Genomic DNA, 13,133 nt, shown 5'->3' with positions numbered 1-13,133 from the left:
GACACTAAGATAGGAGAGAAAGAGGAGAAACTATTTAATGCCTCAATAAGGAGAAGGCAGGGGTAGTTCAGCACTTTGGCAATCTGCTTGGCAAGAGGCAACTGCCCGGTCCTGGGCATATGGGTTGTGCAAGAAGCACATTTTAAAAAAGCTCTGGGCATACCACATTGGAAGAATCTGCAGGAAAATAAAGGCTGAATATTAAGGTTACTGTAGTGAATACAGGTGGGGACGTAAAATGTTCCAGGTCACCTGCTATGTAAGAAATATGGCAGGAGAAGCATTCTCATCCTAACAAATACAGAAAAGTAATAGAACTGGTAGGATTCCACTTTCTATTCCTCTAAAGATTTCATATTAATGGGAATGCGCCTTAAGAAGAAGGTCTAGTACTGAGAAGCTGATTTAACACTTGGGGGAATATGTGCTTCAAGGCTCTTGCCAAAGCCATTCTGAACTGGTCATCCAGCAGAAATGCCAGATGCATTCACGCAGTGGCATAAACGTTGCAGAGTAGGCAGAACAGGCTGATGCTGCCTGGACAGAATAAAATAATCCCCTGCTTTTAGGTAGACATTAGGTGAAAATGTCCTTGGTGTCTTTGGCTATGTGCTGTTTCTAGAGTAATTTCTTCTCTTTCTATTACTTCTTTCAAGGTTGACTGCTTTCCTAAGTTTTAACATAAACTTTGCTTCACGTTGACTGTAAGGGCACCAAAGGAGAGTATTACAAATACTTGTTCCCATTGTTACAACAGCAGCTCTAAACATTTATTAATAATGTATTAATTCTTCCTAAGTGACAAATGAAAAGGCAGTGTGACAGTTTTCAAAGAGAGAGAAACAACTGTAAGGTTGGCACTATAGGATGGGGAGTAAAAGGGCACAAATACTTAAGAGCAAATGAAGAAAATTCTGTTCCAAAGCACTCCCTGCCGAGCAGTGCTGCTTGGGGAGTGAAAGCCCCATATGTTGGTCCTCTGATTCTACTGAAATGCCTGGTAATTGCCTTTTTCCTTCTTCACTGTTCTGATTAGTTTTCCTAGTTTTTCTCCCCTTCCTCCATGTACTATGCAGCGGGGGCTGTATAAGCACGAGAGAACATGAGACGTGATTTGTGTGATAGATTATTTACGAGACAAACCCCTCCAACCATTCATCACGTAATAGAGGCCATCAGCCATACTTACAGCCAAAACATTTTCACTGTTTCCAGCCCATGAAGTGCCCATCATTGCTTTAAAAAAAAAAATAAAAGGAGAGAAAAACTGACCAGACGAGTAAGCACACACTAATCATTTTTCTGCAGAGCACAGAAGTGGTCTTAGCACCACTGTAATCAGTAAAGTGCTTTCTGAAAACATGTCTGGTGTCTACACTTCACTACCTACCGTACAGCATGAAAGGCTGAGATTGAGATGAAATCAGAATTGCCATCTCTTCTGTCAAATGCTAAAATTTAGTTAGTTCTACTTGATTAAGCTGTGCAACGGAACTAAAAGTTCTCCTAGCTACTGGGGGAAAAAAAGGCAGGAGAGAATGAAAAAACCTGAACACATCCATTATGTGAAAAGATGTGAGAATAATTCTCTGTCAACATTTCAGCTCACAGATACAGACTCCACGGCTGTGTTTCCAACAGGAGTAATGGCATCAGATGGGAAAGAGTTATTTGAAAAACGGAGCTTTAACGAATCCCCTCCTCTTTGGGAAGATGGACTTTTACAAGCGCATTGAGAACATGGGCACTGAAGAGACAGAAAACTTATTTTCCTTTAACTCTTGCCTTTGTTCAGTCAGAGAGACACGGTTCCCAGACGCTCAGGAAGGTTGCCTGACTCTGCAGCAAGGAGCAGAGAGACAAGGTGTCTGGGGAATTGAAGTTCAGGACTAGAAATCGTATTGGGAAGGTTCAGTTCCTGTGTCACCAGGAACGTTGTTAGTGGCCCAGAGCAAGTGGACAGGAGGAGACACGTCCTGTAGAAACGTCAGTAGGTTTCCATCTGCGTATCTAAGCACTTTGCTATTTAAAAATCTATCAGCTGACTTATTTCTTCCACAGATTACTGAGATAAATTAGGAGGAGTGAGACTAAATACGCTACAGATGTGATGAGTGGTGGTATGGGCTATGGACAGAGAGATCTCAGAATAAGACATACCTCTAGGGAATGCAAAGGGAACACGAAATTTAAATAATCAAGTAATTGAGAGATCATTTTCACCAGTTCTCTGTGTACATTCACCATTTCTCACAGCACTTGGAAATCTCAGTCTCTATAGGGTTTTCCCACAAGGGCAAGAAGGCAAATGTCATGAGAATATTGTGTATATACATCTTTCCAAAGATGAACCAAGAGAAAATCGGGGGGGGAGGGGAGTGAAGGAAATCCTAAGACAAGGTCATTTATCTTCCCAAAGAAGGGAGGAGGAAGGATTTACAGATTCATTTGTTCTGCATGCTTATGGGTGTGCTACCAGCCCATCAAGTGAAACACGCCTACCTTTCTAGGATTGTATTTTTTTTACTCTCTAGACGCACAATGCAGTTCCAGGGATGTCAGAAGGTATTTGAAAACTGTAGTTGTTAAAATATTAACTAACCCTTCCATGACTATCAAATAAATCTAGTAAAAGTGGCAGCTAAATGACTCAGTTCCCACAAACTTAAATGAAAAGAACTATTTGGCACAAAGGAATATTTTGGTCTTAAAATTTGGAGATAAAGTTAAAAGGACAGCGACCTCCAGATACTTCCCAGGCATATTCCCCATGGGACATAACTTATATTCAGAGCCCTGAGAAACACAAGCAAGTGCTTGCTTGATTTTTTTGGAAGTTTTTTTTTGTTTGGTTGGCTTTGTTGGACTAACTTTATCTTGCTAAATAAATATATCTTGCCAAATTTGATTAACAATACTGAAAAAACGCAAACAAGAAAAGCTTACCTGTTTCCCCCTGCAAAGCTCCTCTCAAAAGGAAATCATTTTCACCAACAGCTTCAATTGAACACTCTATTTTATGTTTTGAAATGCTTCACGGTTTCTAAATATATCTAAATATAATAAAAAGGCTTAAAAATACAATGGAATGAAACACTTCGGACAAAACAAAGGTTGTTTTGTTTTTTCATTTTGGCTAGCACCCCCCCAGTCGATTACTCCTACAGCTCCTCTGAGGAGCAACAGCAGATGGTATTGATCTAGCAGGGCTTTGAAAATGTAAAGCAAGATAGCATTGTTTTTACGGCATCCAAATTATAGAGCTCATCCTAAGACAGGCTGAGATACCTTAACTAGTCTCATCAAAAAAGTCATGAAAACTTTTTGATGTGCCTCCCATTTCCAAACCCGTTATTGTGATTCAATTACTGGGGACTGCCCAGTTAACACTGAGGCAGCGGCCAGTGGCTGCGATGGGGACCCTCGTGTGTTTGTTGCAACGAAACCAAAGCCAAATTTTAGCTACATAGATACTTTTAGGATTTTTGACTGTCCTCTCTTGTCCACTTAAATACCTACAGTTGCTCATTGAGCTGTTATATAGGCCTTGAATACCATGTTCCCATAGCAATGTTTACTCTCACATTACTTTTTCTGTAGAGCTTCACAGGTAGAATGGTTGACACATGTTCATTATTAGGTTTTTGATTAAAAAGTGGAAATAATGAGGGAAAACATTTCACATGCAGGGTAATTATCTCAGAAAAATGCTGACAACCTAGATAGGTTTCTACTAGTTCTTACGCTGATTTAGTGCATGTAAGTGAACAAATGGGGAAGGGAAAACAAAAAACCAAAAAAGAACTGAAAACTTCTAACAGACAAGGTGCCATAAATATGGCAGGACTGGCTTCAGGGGCTCAGGCATCCACTGCTCCAAGAGCCTAAAATATGACAGAAGCAAATGTTTGATTTGCATTTATGCTGGTTTTCAGTCCGGAGACTTCCAGATGAACATTTATTTTCCAAATTTCCAGCACTCAGCAAGCACTTCATCACAGGAGGCAATCGCATCATTATGCTGCTTAACAAAATGTAACACCAGGATGCACTGACCTGACAAAATAGCGACTCCCTGCTGAAACCATGCTGCAAGAAACACACATTTCATTTTCATCTTGGGGGACTGGAGGGGGGAGAAGCCTAGATTCATATGCTGAATCTCCAACTCATATAAACTAAAAATTGGGACGATACATGGTGATGCCTAAATTGTTCTGTGCAAGCTGTACGCAGCCCATTTTATGATGCCGAAAACACTTGTTAATCATTTGGACTCATTTTCAGAATGAATTTCTTGCAACATTTGAACAGTAGGAAGCTCTTTATTTGGCATCATTAAGAAGAAAAAAAAAAAGAAACCCGCAACAACTAATGTATGTAGGCCAACATAATTTCATTTTTAGCTGCTAGCTCTTTAAATATGGATGTTTCCAAGTATTAGAGAGAACTACAGTTGAAAGGATAAAGGTCTGGATGTAGATCAAAATTTTTTTAGAAAAAAACACATTTTTTAAGACCAACACAACCAATAACACAACCGGAAATAATTCCCTTCTAATTTTTCTTTTATCAAGTCTCCTTAGATAAGGGGGGGTCTCAGCCTTGCCACTTGAGCCACCTCAAAATGGAGGAGACACTGGCCCTGAGCCCTCCTCAGACACTTGGGAAGTCTTCCCCATCAGGTAAAAATTCTCGAGCCTGTGTCTCCAACTCCCAGAAGGATATCCTAAGCTCTGTGCTCGGGAACTGGCCAGGATGTTTTCTTTCCAGGCTTCTCCTATTCTAGTGAATACCCTCATCATCAAAGCAACAGCTATTCTCAGAGTGAATAGTTTTGCTTTTTTAAAAATCATTTTTTTTAAGATTTCATTTTCAATGCAGATCAGAAACTAAAGTAAAAAAAAAAATATAAAAATATTTTTTTTTCCCCAGACAGCCCTATGCTTCAGTGTTGGTCATTAATGTCCCCAGGCACTTTTTGCAAGGGTGATGAAGTTAGGTTTGCTGTCCTAGTCAAATTCCAAAATAAGTAATTGCATTTTCTCTGTCTTTACGCCACTCGCACTTTCAACGAGATGTATTATTTTTCACTTCTAACCTGAACATTTTTTACTGTTGCACTACAACATTAAATACTTGCAATGTTATATCCCAGTGGTGGCACACTGGGGTATTCGAAGGAACTGATCTGTACAGCTTTGCTTTGCAAACACTGCCTTGGACCCTGGGGATGGCAGCTGCCCATGAAACACGGCGGTTTTCTGATGTGCAGCTACTTCCCAGTGATATCTGATATTCTCTCATGAACCTCCATCTGCCCAGAGCTGGAACAGGAGATAGCTGTGGTAATTGTGCAGTGACTGCTAGAGACCAAATAGCTTCAATTACACTGGGAGACATGCAGTTGGCAAACGGAAACATGATGCACACGACTGAAAAGCATTAACTTTGCAGTTGCAACTTTTAAAACTCATCCTTCGTTCTAACCTTAGGAGGAAGGAAAAGGAGGAAGGAAAAGTAAAAGAAAATATTGCCACAGAGAACAACAATTCCTGCAGAACAAGGGTCTCAGTCTAAATTAACTGGACCTGTTTTGACTTCCCATTAAATACTTTCTATGCAAACCAGAAAACAACAACCGGCATAACTCCAGCCCAGCTTACTTACAAAATTGCAATAGTATCAATTTAGACTAATTGTGGATCTGGCTACAATTCACATCATTTTCTATCTGGAATAGAGCAGGTCATAGATGGCGGTCATGTAGGAAGTCACCTCTTACCCAAACGATTGAGGGAAATAATTACCCTTCAGTTTTCTGCCTTTCTGGGCACCAGAAATGCACTTACCTCCCGGGCACCGTAAAATGCTCTTTCCCACATACTGAGCCCAAACTGGAAATAATGCCAGCACCCTTCTGGAATGTTTTTGTATCATCAGTACATACACCCAGACCAAAGCTTTCCCCTGAATCACCTGAACAAGTGTACCACGATTTCCTTCTCACTGCTTACGCAAACCACCCACCAGCCGTCACATTTCCACACAAGGTGCTCATGCTGCAAAGACTTCTTATGGCAAACCAGAAAACTCTCCATAAGCACAGAGTGAAGCTTTGCTAAGGACACAAACACAAATGTGCATGACTCCTGCCTCATCTCTGCGTTGTCTGCGCACTCCCCATGTCCCTCTAGGAGAGGGCAGCCTACTCGCCTGGGAAGAAACGGGAGGCAGCACTGCACGGCCACCGGTGCCAGCAGGAGTGGGCTGTGTGGGTGGAGTTAGTTCTTCTAACTGGAAAAGGGCATAAAAACCTCACATCTTGGCTCTTCAGAGCAGTGCAGCTCAGTACCCAGCCACCCCAGGCCTTCCTGAACTTAGCCTGTTGACACTATCCACCTTTGTGCAGCACAATTAGTTTGGGATAAGATGAGGCCGAGCACTGCTCTTCAGCCTCATGTTCAAGGCACTGGGATGAATGGGGTTTAAGGATCATGAAGCATTTCTGTCCCAAATCTCTCCTCTTTTTTTTTTTTTTTTTGCTATGGAAATGAAGCTAAAAATGATGCTTTACCCATAGCACTGCAGACTGAGAATGAGTTTGTGGCTGACCCACAACCCATCTTCAGTGGTTTTTAATATCTAGCTTTGGCAGCTTCCTTATCAGATGTAGCAATGAGACCCACCTGAAGGGGCTGAGGGGCAAGGTCCCTCCATGCAGATCAGAGGGCATGTAATTTTGGGGTATAGTTAACACTATAGGAGCCACTCTCATAAAAGTTAGATGCTGTGGTAACGAGTAATTTTGTGGACTTCATATCACAGGTGCAAGAATCCCCTTCAAGTAATGAACACCAGAAATCTGAGATACTGAAACTCACACGATAATCTCTGAAGTAAAAGGAAAAATGACATCTGAAGCCAAATGGTGAGAGAGGCCCTAGCTGAGTAAATTAAGTGGGTAGGTACGTTTGCCATATCCTTCCTCACAGTATGTAAAAGCAAGGTCTCCTGTTGGTCTGCCCTCCAGCTGGCCAGAGGCAAGCAGAAGCTCCGTAAGCACTTGTCTCCTCCTATTTGAGCAATAAAAGCAGTCTAACAGCAAACGGCTTGCCAGGCAATTTTCATCCTGCTGATGAGGACAGACAGATTTCAAAGCAGGATTGCAAATTTCTTTAAAAGGGACACAGATCCATAAAAGATGACTGCTTGTTTGCGACGTGCTGAACAACCCCCCGATGAAAGAGGCAGCCGCAACGGCTGGTTGTTGATCATGGTGGTTAGTGGCATGCCACACGGCGCCTGTCAGGCACACACAGGCCAGGACTGAAACGGTGGCTGGCAAGAAGAGACAACTGACTGACTCCCTTTCTAACTTTTTTTTTTATAGGAACGTAACAGTGCAACACGTGTTCAGGAAGTCAGCCAACAAATGCAGGACTGGCACATTTAAAACAAATTTGTGCTAAATTGAAATAATTGTTTTGTATTTTCTAAACATTTATACCATCCTCTTGAAGCAAACTGCACCAAAGCACTTGTTACATTATTTATTATGATTGGCTATTTGTAAACTCTGCTTTGAATCTGTTTTTTTTCCCCTACCAAATTTTGCCTTTGCCACTGAGAAAACACTGGCTTTCTTAGTGCCATTAATACAAACTGCTTGTAAACCTCCTCACATGAACACCAGAATCAATGATGCCGGCTCTTCTCAGAGAGGGGCCTTTGGCAGGTACCACATGCTGCCAGAAGAGATCATTGCAGGATGGACACAGACACCAGCTGCTGTAGTCTTCCCTTTCATCTCCTTGTTAACTACTTCGTAACATGAAGAAAGAGATCAAGAATCTGGAGAACACCAGACACTTTGGTGTTAAAATCCAGAAGCTACATGAATATAATACAGGCCTTTTGCTGTACTTAAAATCTTAAGACAATCTAGAGTAAAAGGTTGCAAATATCCTTCATGTCAATAAGACCTGACCTCCTTTTCCTCCCAACTCTCCCTCCCCTGGGTGGGTGCACAGTGCATTGACTCTCCACTCCCCAGGATAACGTAGGTTAGCAATGCGGCTACAGAAAATGCCCAGGGAATACAGAAGAGCATGACACAAATGCCTGAAGGACTCAGGGCTGATCCAGCCCAGCTTGGCTAGGTCTGAAATCTATACCCCTTGTAGAAACCCAGGCGATGCTTGATGAGCCGGTCAGGTGTCTGCAGCATATTCCCCAGATCCTATCTGCTCAAGCAGAGCGTGTGACCCAAGGTGCCGCCTGGGTCGGCAACCAAGGAGGAGGGGCAATGCCATGCAAAGGTATCTCCGCAGCTCTGCTGTGGCCAGGCATGGGGTGGGACAGACCCAGTAATTGCCACAGGTGGCAGTTTCCATAACCATAAGGGGACATACATGCCATTGCCCCTGCTCTTAACAATGAGTATAACATGTGACAGGTGCAAAAATGACAAATGAGTAAGATTTTAAGAAGGGTTCAATCGTTTTATAAGACTAGTACAGTACACTCTATAGACTACATGTCAATAAGACCACTCTAACACCACAGGTTATTTTTTTTTTGCCTGTCTGCTACTACGGCTTTTCCATTTCTCCATGAAGGTCAGAAATCTGACTCTTTCTGAGGTGTCAGAGATACCAGTGACTGTCAAGACAGGTTACATCCTTTTCTGCACAGTCTGTATTTCTGGACACTCAACAAGCCCTGAGTTACAGTTAGTAACCTGTCTCTGTAATAATAATGGGTTTACATGTATCACCAGACAAAAACAACAGTGCCCACAGTGGCAAACCTTCAGGGACTTTCGGTAGCAGAGTTTCTCCATCATTCTGTCTGGACCTTCAGATTATGGTTTCCAGAAAACCAGGTGTAGGTGTGAACACCAGCAGAGAATACAGTGGTGTCTTCAGCATCCCTATGTAACTTGCTGGCATGTTATTTCCTCCTCTCCTACAACACTCTCCCTTGCCTCTCCCTCCCATAAAAACAGTAAGAAAAATATATATTGCCACTCCAGAAATAAATCACCTTATGAGACCTGGACAATTGCTAACAGATCCCAAGTACCCAGGAGACAAAAATAGTGACAATGAGTGTTTGAAAAAAAATAAATAATAGTGAAAAGATGATGCACGAAAGTGGCTCTGTCAGCAATCTTCAACCTTTTGCAGAAGACACACCCAGACCACATACAGAAAGGCTTCTAAAAGTTGCATAAGGTCTTGGCCATGTCTTCTATAGATGCACACATTGCTTTATTTTCCATCAGTTCATCTCCTAAGTGCATACTTGTATGCAGTAAAATTAGCCTCTTTCTCTGCATTTACACCCAACTGGAGATCTCCCAGTGCATTCAGGCAATGACCCATTCAGTCAGGCTGGCACTGCCATAGCCTTCTCCTTTAAGGTGTGCCATTTTAAACTTCCTGAAACATACCCTGAGAATCAAAACCTTGCAAATTGCCGCTGAGTGCTGAAAGGAAGAGAAGAAAACCGCTTTACCTCCAGAATGTGGTGGTGGTCCACACAGCAGCACCATGCCCTGGCCCTGGCGGACAGACACCGTGCTTCTCGTTCTGGTTTTGAAGTTCTCAAGATCTGCCAAGACAGAAAGAACTCAATTAAAGGGAGTTTAATGGTTTCTCCTCATGAGAAGGACAGAAGGTTCATTAGGACTTTGCTGCACGACATAGAAACAAAGCAAACATCAGCTTGGAAGGTGGGTTGGTGGGACCCGGGCGGAATGCGGGACAGCGGGAGGCAGATGTGCATCAGAAGCAGGAAAAGGATCAAGTAAATGTCTCCACAGGCTGCAACGCTGGTAAGGAGGAAAAGGTGTTGATTTACCCAGGGCAGAAGACATGCCTAGAGAAAACTCCAGCAACGTGTAATGCCAATAGTGTTTTGTTTTATGAATTTATGAAGAATTACCTCCTTAAACAATGAAATATGTTATAAACCAGTCTCTTTCCCTTTTGGAGACTTGTTACCAACGCTCTTGCAACCTATGTGTAGAAACCCTTCCTTTCCCACGAGGAAGTCTCTTGTAGTAGCTGTATGTTAGCCACACAGTGCTTAAATTCCTCCTTCCGCCTCTCTCTTTTTCCTCTCCTTCAGGGGCCATGCACTGCAAAAATGCAACTCCCTCTCTTCTCTCCTTACACGCTGAATTCAAGAAACTTGCTATTAAGTGACGAGGTGACTCTCTGTGAGCCGAGCAGTGGCACCAGGTATCGATCAGCACCAGCGGCTGCTGCGCGGGAGCACTAATACACTGAATCACTTTGGTAGTCTTTTATCTCTAACAATCCCTTGCATTTCAACTCTCATTTTTTTGCTTTCAGTGTAGCTGAGCCATGGTTTGGTGATTACAAACCTCTTGTCAGTGCAGTTGGGAACCAGAGAAAACACACAGGTGATAAATATTTAACAGCAGGAACTAGTAGGAACATCATTATAAGGTTACAAGGATGAAAAATTAAGCCTTGATTTTAATCCTCTCTTGAAAATCTATTCTGGAAGCACTGGCATGCATGCTCAAAAAAAAATGAAATAAAATCAGAAGAAGTCACTGCTTCATTTTAAAAACCTTCTTTACGGACCCTTCCTGCTAAAGCCAAATTCAGGACAAAATCGAGGCAAAAGGGAAAGTACAGTGGAATTAGTGAGTACCAATTTATTATAGTGCTAGCAGTCATTGTGAGACTTCCAGCACAGTTCTGCCCTACCCTTACGCTGTACGTTACGTCATTCCCGGGTTCTTATTATTACATTATTTCAGTTTTTTCATTTACATTTTAGTAGATAAATACTGTGAGGACTTTAAAAGCCTACTGTAGTGAATTATTTGTAAAAACAAAACTAGTCCAAACCTGCCACCCTCCCATCTTTCTTCTGCCCAAGTCCACAGACAGAAACAACGCCTACCAAACCCAGGTGGTGCTGCCGTTTGCCTTAGGTGCTGAGGCCATTGCATTATCACACCCTTTGGGCAAAATGGTTTCACACAGAAGGTTCAAAACTACACCTGAGTTTAAAACCTGTCCAAATTTAACCTGGGTATCAATTTAGCAGCAGGTTCACCACTGTGAGCTGTTTGTTCAGACTCTGTGTAGGTACAAGGAGACAATAAAGCATGGAGTTTCCCAGCCTCAATTCATAGTCTGAGGCTAGAACTTTGAGCAGGGCGATTTTCTTTGTCCTTCTGTCTTTTTTTGGCCTAGGAAAAATGACAGAAGGACAAGAGAAGAAAACCCATTATCAATGAAAATAGAAAGATATAATTTTTCTGTCGTAAGGTCTATAAAAAAGGTGGAATGGCACTTTTCAGAACCACTATTACATTCCTCTGGCCACCTGCCAGTCCCATAGATTTAAATATATTTTGACTTCATATGGACACAAGATTGGATCTCATCCTTACTGAAGATAGTTGCATAAGGAATAACAGCCTAAAACCAAAACGATGCCTGGAGGAACAAATGTGGTATTAGCAAACATTTTTACATGAATATTATTTCCAATTAATGAAAAAATAAAGTAAAAGCAAAACAAGTCCCAATCACCAAAGCAGACGCTTTACATACATGTATATACACACATACACATATAGATGCACTAGAAAAAAAATTGCGTATTTGTAAGAGTCTCAAATTATATATAATGGAAGATTCTTCATATCTCTATTTAGCTATTTATATCTTCCTCCACGTTCACAGAACTAATACATTATGCCATATGCATATACATACATATACATACAAACACAGATACACAAAACATTTTAGAGATTATACGGAATTCACTTCTCAGGCTTGAATCCTAAAAAAGCCATACGCAGGTCTGCTTTAGAACATAGGAAAGAAAAATTGCATCAACTCTGAGCCTGCGTGTTTAAGCCTATTTATACAGTGCTCTATGGAGTTCTTCTGCTAATCATGGGGGAGGGAATAGGAAAGGTCTTCCATTACTAATCATTAGAAACAGCCACCTGCTTGGTGACCCAGCAACTCTTGATTATGATAGTATGGAAAGAAAGTGCACTGCTCAATAGTTTAAACGCAAATCTAGTCCTCTAACTTTTTTTTGCAAGGAAGAAATAACCCTATTTGTTGACACAACAGATAGCTATATATTTATGACAAGAAAAGGATTGCTACCCAGAAAAGAAATCTCTGCTTGGATGAGCAACTAAGAAATGATGGAAGAATGGTCAAAATCAATTGGAGGCACCAAACAAAGCAGAGCATTCATCACTATTGCTCGTAGTGCAAACTGTCAAGCTTTGAAAGTCAACTGTCAATTCTGAAAAGCCTCGTGCATGCGCTTAAAATCTGGCTCCGAGTAAAGTAACAAGATTAAGATAATTATAAGAAAGGCTAATGTCTCATCAAACTGATTAGGCTGGTTATGCTCATGCATTCTGAAATCCATGCTTTGAATTTATTTTTGCAATACCTAAATAGTAACTTGAATTAACAGTAATATCATGAAGATTTTATTAATAAGAAACTTCATTTAAACACCAGCTTGCAATCTTTCCAAGAAATTAGGAACAATATTAGTGTTGTTGAATGGTTACAAAGCATACAGATTATTGATATGTGGATTCAAGAGGTTCTTCTCTGCTTTCACATGCTGCGCACAGTGGACAAAAACCTTTCCTACAAACTTCTGCTCAAATGGGTGCAGAATATTGCACTGAAATTTTGTACCGCTGAATTCCCCATACATGGAGGTAAGACCACTTGCTAAACAGAAGTTAAACGCACTTGCTGAAAACCACCCTGCAGGGAGCTTTAATGCAGAAGTAGCACTCTAACACTTCTTTCCCCATGTTTGTTATCTTCCTCCAAGGGAAACACAGCTGTCTAGTGCCCCTCCACCCCTGCCCGGAGAGTAGGCAAGAAATTATTCTCTATACTTTTGACATTAAAAATCAATGGGACAGCAAAAGAAGAAGGAAAAAATAACCCTCACAGCTGCAGAATGACTCTGAATTACAGGGTAAATGGTTCAACTGTATGTGTCTCCCCTGATGAGAGCATTAAGTTCCACTTTGCCTTGCCCCCAAGCCTAAAGACCCTGGCTAACATACGAGGATTTTTGTTCTT

General features: G+C 41.5%; 1 protein-coding gene across 1 annotated transcript in view; it reads right to left on the bottom strand.

Moving 5' to 3' along the window:
* The window catches only part of LOC309594805 (contactin-4), a gene marked incomplete at both ends in the record, with an annotated part of 167,981 nt that overhangs the window by 97,391 nt on the left and 57,457 nt on the right, over positions 1 to 13,133 (bottom strand). The window contains one exon of the mRNA XM_082321209.1: positions 9,523 to 9,618. Coding sequence (XP_082177335.1) covers positions 9,523 to 9,618 — 96 coding nt within the window. The remainder of the gene's footprint in view (positions 1 to 9,522; positions 9,619 to 13,133) is intronic.

This window comes from Platalea leucorodia (assembly GCF_965183815.1).
Source record: "Platalea leucorodia genome assembly, chromosome: 9".
In the NCBI taxonomy this organism is placed as follows: domain Eukaryota; kingdom Metazoa; phylum Chordata; class Aves; order Pelecaniformes; family Threskiornithidae; genus Platalea; species Platalea leucorodia.
The sequence above is the reverse complement of the archived record's forward strand: the minus strand, read 5'-3'. Positions and strand labels throughout refer to the sequence as shown.